Here is an 8,886-nt window from a genome sequence, read left to right as displayed (position 1 = left end):
CCAACCGTGTGCCCACCGCCAGGGGGCAGGGCCCGGTAAGACAGGTGGCTGGCTTCCAGGAGGATCGGGTGGGCCACAGTTGAAAATGCTGACTTGGGTCCTCAGTGGGCAAGAGATCTCTCTCACTGGGTACTGCGCCTGCTCTGGGCTCCAACACCACCCTCGGGGCTCCGGGGACCTGGTAAGACGGCCAGTCACACACGGGCAGAGGGCAGAGGGTTGGTACGGTTTTATGAAATTTTTCTTTCAGTTATATAGATATAAACATTTGCAGGTTGTGATAAAAATGAATTTCGTACTGAGAGCTGCTGCCATAATAGTTAGAGTCACTGCTCTAGATAATGGTACTGGGAAGAGTGAAGTCCTTTATCGTGACAGAGTCCAGAACCCTGGCCCTGGTCCCAGGACTGGGTGGAGGGGGCAGAGGAGGTAGAATGCCTGGGCTTGGTCTGGAAGCAGCTCCATTGAGGTGGGAAGCTAGGGGAGGTAGTGAGATGGGCCCTTGGGTGGGAGCCCAGGGCCTGGGAAGCCTAGACCTCAGGGAAAGGAGCCCTGGGAGACCTCACAGCAGGACCAGAACCTGAGCTTCCTGCGCCAGGCTGTCCCAACGACTGGACCCTCTGCATAGGTTTGTTCATTCTCCTTTAGGGCTTGGGAAAGTCTGAAAATGCCCCCGTCTCAGCCATTCTAAGTAAGGGCATGTTCCACACTTAGTTCAGCACTAAGGAGCCAGCGTGTCTGCCGGGTAGTCCACGGGTGGTGGCAGAGGTGCCACCGCTCCACCCAGCCCCGCTCCCGCCCCAACGAGACAAGCAAAAACCCTTTACACACTTCACAGGACCCATCCACACCCAAATACACACAGCACGCCCTCCACCTGCAAACACAGAACGCACACACCCTTTACACACTCAGCTGTATATGGTACAAACGCTGCATGTAAATGGGTGGAAAGGGGTGGTGAGGTGCCACGGGGGTGGGTGTGACTGTGAGTGAAGCACGGAAGGGGCCATCTGTCAATGCCAAATCCTATACTATCTTGGCTTTTACAAATTGTGGGTGTGACACACCCAGCTGCTGAGTATGGACTCTGGGCCTCTGAAGGGACGGAAAACCAGGATTCCTTGTCCCCAGCTGCTAAGGAATGAAGATGTACAAAAACACCTCTGGCCACCGAGGAAATGCCACGTGCCTGGCAGAGGAGGAGGACAGGTTGGAGAACTGGACGGTCCTGGGTTCGAATCCCAGTCAGCCACTTTTTAATTAGGCCAATTACTTGGTCTCTCCGGCCCTGGTCCTGAGGCCGACCTCCTGTGAGGTCTACGGGAAAGGAAATCTCCTGATACTCCAATCTAAAACCTGCTCTGCGCCCCAACAGGGTTTGTTGCACAGATCAAATGAAATGGGGTATTTGAAACCAAGGCATCAACGAGGTTTTTCAGCAAAGTCTCCCTGGAGGAGGTCAGACTTTCCTCCACGTGTCCCCCAACCCCAGCCTTCTGATCCCAGAGGGAGGCCTCCTGACCGCCTGTCTCCCACCCCATTGACAGACAAGGGCTGCACACAGCCAAATGTGTTGGCAGAGCCAGCTGAAGCTTTATTCTGAAAAAGACACTTGGATTGGCTTTTTGGGGGGCGTGGGCAAGAGAGGGAGCCCCAGGCAGTTGACTCCCCCAGGGGTGGGCTAAGGACAGGACTGAGCCTCAGGTCTTTGGTTCCAACACTCCCCTGCACAACTCCTTCTTGCAGGAGCAAGTGAGCTGGGGAGGCTGGGAGGGATCGCGGGAGCCTTTCACTTAGGCAGGATGTCAGAGGACTCGGACACCAGCTTCCCATCACGGGTCTCAATCTTCTTCACAACCACAGCCTTGGAACCGGTACGGCTGAAGGAGCCAGAGCCCCCTCCAGAGCCCAAGCTGGACTGGTAGGAGCTCAGGCCGTAGTTGAAGCCAGGGTTCCCATAGGCTGAGGTCAGCCCACCTGGTCAGGAACAGAGGCAGCCACGTGAGCACAGGAGCCCATGCGCACATCAGGGGCCACGCCCCCTTCTCCCTGCTACTCCGGACCGGACGTGGTCCCCAGGGATAGGGAACCGCCCTGGTTCACTCCTCCAAGATGGTGGGGAAAAACCAGGAGCCGGGCGGGAAAGAGCTTTGCTATTAGCTACGTGACCTTGGACAAGACATTTGACTGGGCCCCAGCTTCCTCAGCTATACCGGAGGGAATCGTATAGGAGCTGCCTCCTGCCCTGCCCCCCCAGGACCAGGACACTCACCTGAGTACCCGCTGGTGGTCTTGGTGTGGATACTCATGTTCTGCATCCCAGACTCCAGCCTGTACCCAGAGGACACATGGGATGTCAGGACCAACCCCTGGCCCTAGCCCGGGACAACAGGACTCAAGTCCCACCCCTCCCCACCCCAGGTCCCAGGGATGGGGCGCCAGGGCCGGTCAGAGAACGCCCACACCCACCGGCTCTCCTCGCCCTCCAGCAGCTTGCGGTAGGTGGCGATCTCCACGTCCAGGGCCAGCTTGACGTTCATCAGCTCCTGGTATTCGCGCAGCTGCCGCGCCATGTCCTGCTTGGCGGTTCTCAGAGCGGCCTCCAGCTCAGCCAGCTTGGCCTGAGCATCCTTGACGGCCAGCTCCCCACGCTGCTCGGCATCAGCAATGGCGGCCTCCAGGGAAGCCCTCTGGGGGGGAGGGGACAGGTAAGCAGTTAGAGCAGAGTCTGCTTGCCTCCTCCCCTCCTCCCCCTGCACCCGCTCTCCCTTTCCCCTCCTTTAGGGACCCCCTCTCCCTGACCTGGACTAACCAACTCCACCTGGCTCAATCCAAGAAAATGCTACAGGTGGGCGAGATTCAGGAAGCGGAATGGGGAAATATGAGCAGCTTCCAGGCACTTCCCCGCGCAAACTTCTCACCCGGGACGCTGTGCGGTGTTATCCCCACCCCCAGCTGGACTGGATCTCTGCTTTCTAAACTTCCTTAAAGCATCAGAGCCCAATCTTACCCTGATATATAAGACAGATATAATAAAGCAGGCTTGGGGGACCCATCCTGGACCCCCAACCTACCTGCCCGGCCCCTCACACAGGGGCCTCCTCAGCACCCCTCAGCCTCCCAGGAGCAGTCTGGACTCTAGCTGCCCCTCCAACTCCTGACTCTGGTCTAGGATTCCTTCCCCAACCCCCAGACCCCTCACTCCTCCTGCATTATGTCCTCTCACCCGGAGGTGTCCCAAGACCCTCTCCCACCCCCAGCCCAGCCCATACCTGGCCTTTGAGGCCCTCGATCTCAGCCTGGAGTCGGTTGATGTTCCGGTTCATCTCGGAAATCTCCGTCTTCGTGCGACGGAGGTCATCCCCGTGCTTCCCAGCCAAGGTCTGCAGCTCCTCGTACTGCAGATGTGAGACAAGGAGTGAGGTTGAGAGGGGACCCCCCAGTCCCTCCGAGGGAGAATGCCCTCTCAGCCAAGTCACCAGAACCCAGGTCATCTCTCCCCTACCCGCCTCTACACCTCTGGGCACAGAGACGTCCCTGTCCCCCAGCACTACTTGGCAGCCCAGCTCGCAGCAGGCAGAGTCAGGTTTGAAATCCTGCTCCCTCCTGAAGGACTAGGGCACAGAACTAGCCAGAGGGGGAACACCAGCCTATAGTGACGCTGCCCTTCACCTTGATCTGGTACATGGTCTCAGCCTCAGCCCGGCTGCGGTTGGCGATCTCCTCATACTGGGCCTTGACCTCGGCGATGATGCCATCCAGGTCCAGAGAGCGGCTGTTGTCCATGGACAGGACCACGGAGGTGTCAGAAATCTGCGACTGCATCTCGCGGATCTCCTGTGGTGGGGAAGGGAGGTGGTGAGGCCCTGGGCCCGCATACAAGGAGTTCCCTTCTGCAGAAGGGCCTTCCATAAAGGACAAGACAGTGGGAGTTAGGGCTGGAGAGAAGGCAAAGTTCCTAAAGAAGGAAAATGCATCAAAGGCCTGGAACTTGGAGGGAAGTAAAGATGAAATGAGGCCAGGATAAAAGGAAATCTGGCTTTGGGTGAGAAACCAGAGGGGCAGACCCCTTCCGTGCTCTCAGCTACCAGTATGGCACCCACAGAGGGCTCTCATTCGGCCCAGAGAATCTAACTAAGGCCCTGGGGACAGAGCAGGCCTGAGCTGCAGCTGGGACACACTCTGTCCATGATGACCTTGGACAGGCTATTTCAGTTCTCTGAGCCCATTTTCTCATCTGTGAAGTGGGATAATAAACCCTCCCTCATGCAGGGGGACAGAACATATAGAACATCCATGCCGGGCTACTATTGGCAGCTGTAATTATTCAGTGGTGGGCCCTTGTCTGTTGGTGCGCTGGGGGCTGGGAGGGGCCTCTGATGGGGCTGGGGAACCTCAGTCTCCAGCGCCCAAGAACGTACCTCTTCATACAGTTGCCTGTAGAAGTTGATCTCGTCAGTGAGCCCTTCCAGGCGGGACTCCAGCTCTACCTTGTTCATGTAAGCTTCATCCACATCCTGCGGGGCAGGGGGAGAGGGGAGCCTGAGCTGAATGCCCACTCCTGACGCCAAGCCAGGGGCACCCAACGGCCTGGACTTGGAACTTTCTAACTAATTGTCTTCCCCACCTCACTATGTGTGGCCTGACCCAGTCCAGTCTCTGCCCCATCACACCTGCATCCCCAGCCCCAGCACTTTTACCTCTGCTTCCTACACACACCCTTCCCTCTCCTCCACTCCCCTCCCCCTCCCCCTCCCCTCTTCCTTCTCCTCCAGGAAGCCTTCTTTTTTTTTTTTTTCTCCAGGAAGCCTTCTATAGCCAGACCTCAAATTCTACTGCTCCGTTTTCTTAACCATGTTCCAACATTGATGTCCAGAGTTCTGTCCAAATACACCTAACTACCTCTCTATCCTTCTGTGCTAGATACTTAGGAGGCACCCGAATGTCGTCCCATTACTTAGAAACATTTAAGAACAGAAAGCCTCTAGCCTGAGTCTCTAAGCGCCAGCCTCCAGTGTCTGGTGGGGGAATGGTACTCCCTCACCTTCTTGATGATGACAAATTCATTCTCCATGTCTGTGCGCTTTTGGATCTCTTCCTCATACCTGGTGAGACAGATATAATCAGAGGATGGAGGCAAAGGTGAGGTTGCTGTGGGTCTTTCCAGGGGGACAAGGATAGCTAGAAAATTCAGTTAATGGAAATGCAAGAAGATATGAGATGGCTGGTCTGGTCCTTCTGCCCCAACCAGCTACTGTTTCCCCACCCTTACTCCATGCTATCATCAGCCAGTGGGGGGCCTGGAGCAGGAAATCTCTCTCCAGATCCACGAATACACTTTGGATTAGGCATAGGAGGAGGGTTAGCAACAGGCACTGACATGAAACCTCAGACAGAACTTTCTGGAATGTGGTGGAAATCAGGGGTAAGGAAGAAATAGAGTCTAGGGCTATTAGTATACAAGAGAGCCTATTGGCTACCTCTGTCTCCCATTTTAGGTTTACTGTGTAAACATTAGCAGATCATTTGTTGATCAAATCGGGACAGCTCTGAGATTGAAGGGGGAAGGGAGGTGCTTTTCACAATGGGCATGAACCTAGACTGTCCCGAGAAAACCTTGTCCTGGGGTCACTCTAATTCTATAAGACTGCACTGCCCAGCAAGCAGAAGGCCTTGGTGTCTTAGGCCTCTGGTCCCAAGGGGCCGGGCAGGGTGGGATGACAGAGGCTCACTTGGTCTTGAAGTCCTCCACCAGCCCCTGCATGTTGCCAAGCTCCACTTCCAGCTTCAGCTTCTCCTGGGCCAGGGTTTCCAGCTGCCGCCGGAGGTTGTTGATGTAGCTCTCAAACATGTTGTCTATGTTGCTCCGGGCTGTCTTCTGCTGCTGCAGGAGGTTCCATTTGGTCTCCAAAATCTTGTTCTGCTGCTCCAGGTGCCGCACCTGCATGATGAGGCAGAAAGGTCCACATCGCACATCAGGCCAGCGCTCAAAGTCTGGCATGAAGCAAGCACTGTCTTTTCCCCTCATCCAACTCCCCAAGCAGTGGGGTCTCCGGAACCCCATTAGTGCCGAGTTGGGGGGAAAGGAGGGGATACATGGTTGTAAGAGGATAGCTAGCGGTTACGTTGAAGCTATATTTGCAAAACAAATGATTCTTATTGACTTCGATTGTAATATTGCAGTCAATAAAAGTAGCCAAGTTTTAATTAACACTTTATATATGATTGAAAAAAATGTAGCTTGTTCACAGCAAATAATATTATCATCATGATTATTATTTGGAGTGGCTTTGAGGGACTCATTGACTATAAGGAAACTTTAGCCCTACAGCCTGGAGAGCATTCGCCAGAAGACCTAGGTTTTAGCCATCACTGCTACCTGATCTTGAGTTACTTCCCCTCTCTGAGCCTGGGTCTCCTCAGCCCTGCAATGGCTTAGAAGAACTCAGGCGAGCCCTATCCAGAGCCCCACCCCTGTGCAGAAGTCACTTTTAGCCAGGGAAGAGGCAAGAAACAAGGTAAATCTGTCTGCAAACTGAAGACCCTCCTCCCCACAGCCCTTCCTTTGAGCTCAACATCCAACCCCACCCTACCCTACCCTACCCTACCCTACCCCGAATCCACAACTCTGTCCTCCTGTCCCAAACACAAAGGTCCTAGGTTCCTTGGGGCTCAAGGAATCCAGATTTTAGGATGAAATTAAGGCATGTTGGAAGGGAAATTTTTAAAAAGAAAGAATAATAAACTGGTTCCAAGAAGAGGAAGGACTTTTTTTCTTTTTTTTTTTTTTTTTTTTAAATCAACCCAAAGTTGGACTTCTTTTAAATTGGGAGGACTTAGAAGGTTATCTTAAGGGTCTGGTCCAGATCCAGCAAATCCCTCTCTGTAAATCTCTTTCTTCCCCAGCTCATTCTGCCCCAAAATTATAAAAACTAAGTGATAATAACATTTAGCCTTATTAGACTGTTTAATGTAGGCCAAACACTGCTAAGCTCTTACATACATTTTATGCTTGAATAGGCAAAACCTCTTTGATTTAGGGATTAGCGTGCCCATTTTGTAGATGAGGAAATCAGATTTAGCAAGGTAGTCCATCAAAGGAAAGGGCAGAGCACTGGGAACCTTCGGCCTGTGCTCAGCTACTCACTGGGAGGACCCCAGAGCTAGCAAAACGCAGTCAAGAAGTAAAGTGAAGGTTGCTTAAAGCCAAGGAACCAGCAAGCACTTCCCAAAATCTGGGGAGCGCCGGTTTCCCGGGGGACTCCAGTTCCTAAAGGCGCTAATCTGCCCCAGGATTTCCCTCCTTCCGCTCCCAAAATGCCTCCCAGGAGCCAGTCAGCAGGGAGTGGCTGAGCCTCCAGCGCGCTGGGGGCCCTGGGGCCCCTGAGGAGGCAAACCCCCGAGGCTGCAAAACCCGGCCTGGCGCCTTCCATGGGAAAGCAGAGCCAGTTCGTTGGGGCGGAGCCGGGGTAGTAGGGAGGAGTGAGAGGGGACCAGGGCCGAGCGGGGAGAGGGCCGTTAGCGGACAGACGCCTTATCTAAAGCCGTAAATCGTGCGGTTTAACAGGACGTGAAACGCAGGTGGGGTGTCGCACGCCCGTAGACTTTGAATCCTGGATGGGCTTTTCTGAAGCCAAGCCCTGGCGTCCACCCCGATACACGCCCCCAGGCAGAGGAGCGGGTCCCCAGTACCGCGGGCCTCGGCCCCGCCCGGCGCCGCCCACATGGCCGGCTCCCGGGGCCCTGGCCAAGTTATGACTCATCTTGATGCCCCCAACACTTGGGCCCCGGTACGCCGAAGGCCTGGATCAATATTTGCCTGTTTGAATCAAGACAGCCGCTTCCTTCTCCCAGAATCCTATCAATCTCCTATTTAAAAAAAAAAAAATTTAAAGCACAGGAGTTCTGTTGAGAAGCCCTCGGGGCCATGCTAGGGAGAAGGGTGAACCTGAGGGAGGAACTGCCCTCCCACATGCCAGTTGAACAGCCGGGACTCTTCCAGAGCTGAAAGCTTTACAGACGATCAGACCTCGAGTTGGGGTGAGATGGGCGAGGGAGGGAGGGAGCCCCAAGATTTAGAGTCAGAAGCCGCCCGGACCCCCCTCTCTATCCCTTCCCCAGCCCAAACCAAAGTGCAGGGGGCCAGGGGAGGGCGCCGAGACATCCGTCGGAAGCGGGAGTGGTGCCAGAGTGGGTGGGGCCCAGCAGGACGCCAGGGAGGGGCTGGAGATGTGCCCACCGAGGGTGGGGTGAGCAAGAGAAAGGGCTGGGATCCTAGTCCGGCGCCAGGCACCGCGGGCCACGCAGGGGGAGCCCTCACCTTGTCGATGAAGGAGGCGAACTTGTTGTTCAGGGTCTTGATCTGCTCCTTCTCCTGGGTGCGCACGGCCTGGATGTCGGGGTCCACCTCCAGCTTGAGGGGGCTCAGCAGGCTCTGGTTCACCGTGACAGGTGTGATGCCCCCCAGACCAGGGGCCCCACTGTAACCTGCGGCCAGACTCATGCTGCTGCCCAGGCCGCCCCGGAAGCTGCTGCTGCTGCCCAGCCGGGAGAAGCCCGAGGAGCTGATGCGGGTGCCCGGCCCACTGGTGTACGAGCGGCTGCTGAAGGACCGGGGGCCGGAGGTGGACACCTTGTAGGACTTCTGGGTCACCCTGATGGACATGGTGGAGGCTGGAGAGGAGGCGAGGAGGCTGAAGCACACGGAGACTCGAGGAGTTGCGAAGCTGCTCCTAGGTGGGGTGCAGCTCCCCGGATGGCCTCTTATAAAAAAGAGCCCAGCCCAGGAGGAGGGGATCGGCCTTGTAGCTGAGTGGCTAGGCCCTGAGGGGGCAGGGCCTAACCTGACACCTGCCACCTACAGGCCGGACTCAGGTGGGGGCA

The 8,886-nt window shown here is 55.7% G+C and overlaps 1 protein-coding gene across 1 annotated transcript; it reads right to left on the bottom strand.

The window, feature by feature from the left end:
* Window positions 1-1,792: 1,792 nt before the first annotated feature.
* KRT8 (keratin 8) lies at window positions 1,793-8,668 on the bottom strand. The gene is made up of 9 exons (XM_065888362.1): window positions 8,324-8,668; window positions 5,736-5,944; window positions 5,048-5,108; window positions 4,425-4,520; window positions 3,676-3,840; window positions 3,276-3,401; window positions 2,473-2,693; window positions 2,276-2,334; window positions 1,793-1,980 (listed from the first exon to the last, which is right to left on the bottom strand). Exons 1-9 carry the CDS (start codon window positions 8,666-8,668, stop codon window positions 1,793-1,795), a joined length of 1,470 nt encoding a protein of 489 aa, XP_065744434.1.
* Between the last annotated feature and the right edge of the window lie 218 nt (window positions 8,669-8,886).

This window comes from Phocoena phocoena, chromosome 11 (assembly GCF_963924675.1).
Source record: "Phocoena phocoena chromosome 11, mPhoPho1.1, whole genome shotgun sequence".
NCBI lineage: Eukaryota > Metazoa > Chordata > Mammalia > Artiodactyla > Phocoenidae > Phocoena > Phocoena phocoena.
Note: the sequence above shows the minus strand (reverse complement) of the source record. Positions and strands in the feature narration are given on the sequence as shown.

What these genes read in the sequence shown, in the direction of transcription:
- KRT8 (XM_065888362.1), bottom strand. Translation starts at nt 8,668, where the DNA reads ATGTCCATCAGGGTGACCCAGAAGTCCTACAAGGTGTCCACCTCCGGC. An exon ending in GTGGAGGACTTCAAGACCAA is followed by an intron (nt 5,109 to 5,735) that starts GTGAGCCTCTGT and finishes CTGTCTCACCAG; the next exon opens with GTATGAGGAAGAGATCCAAA. An exon ending in TCGAGGGCCTCAAAGGCCAG is followed by an intron (nt 2,694 to 3,275) that starts GTATGGGCTGGG and finishes CCTCCCCCCCAG; the next exon opens with AGGGCTTCCCTGGAGGCCGC.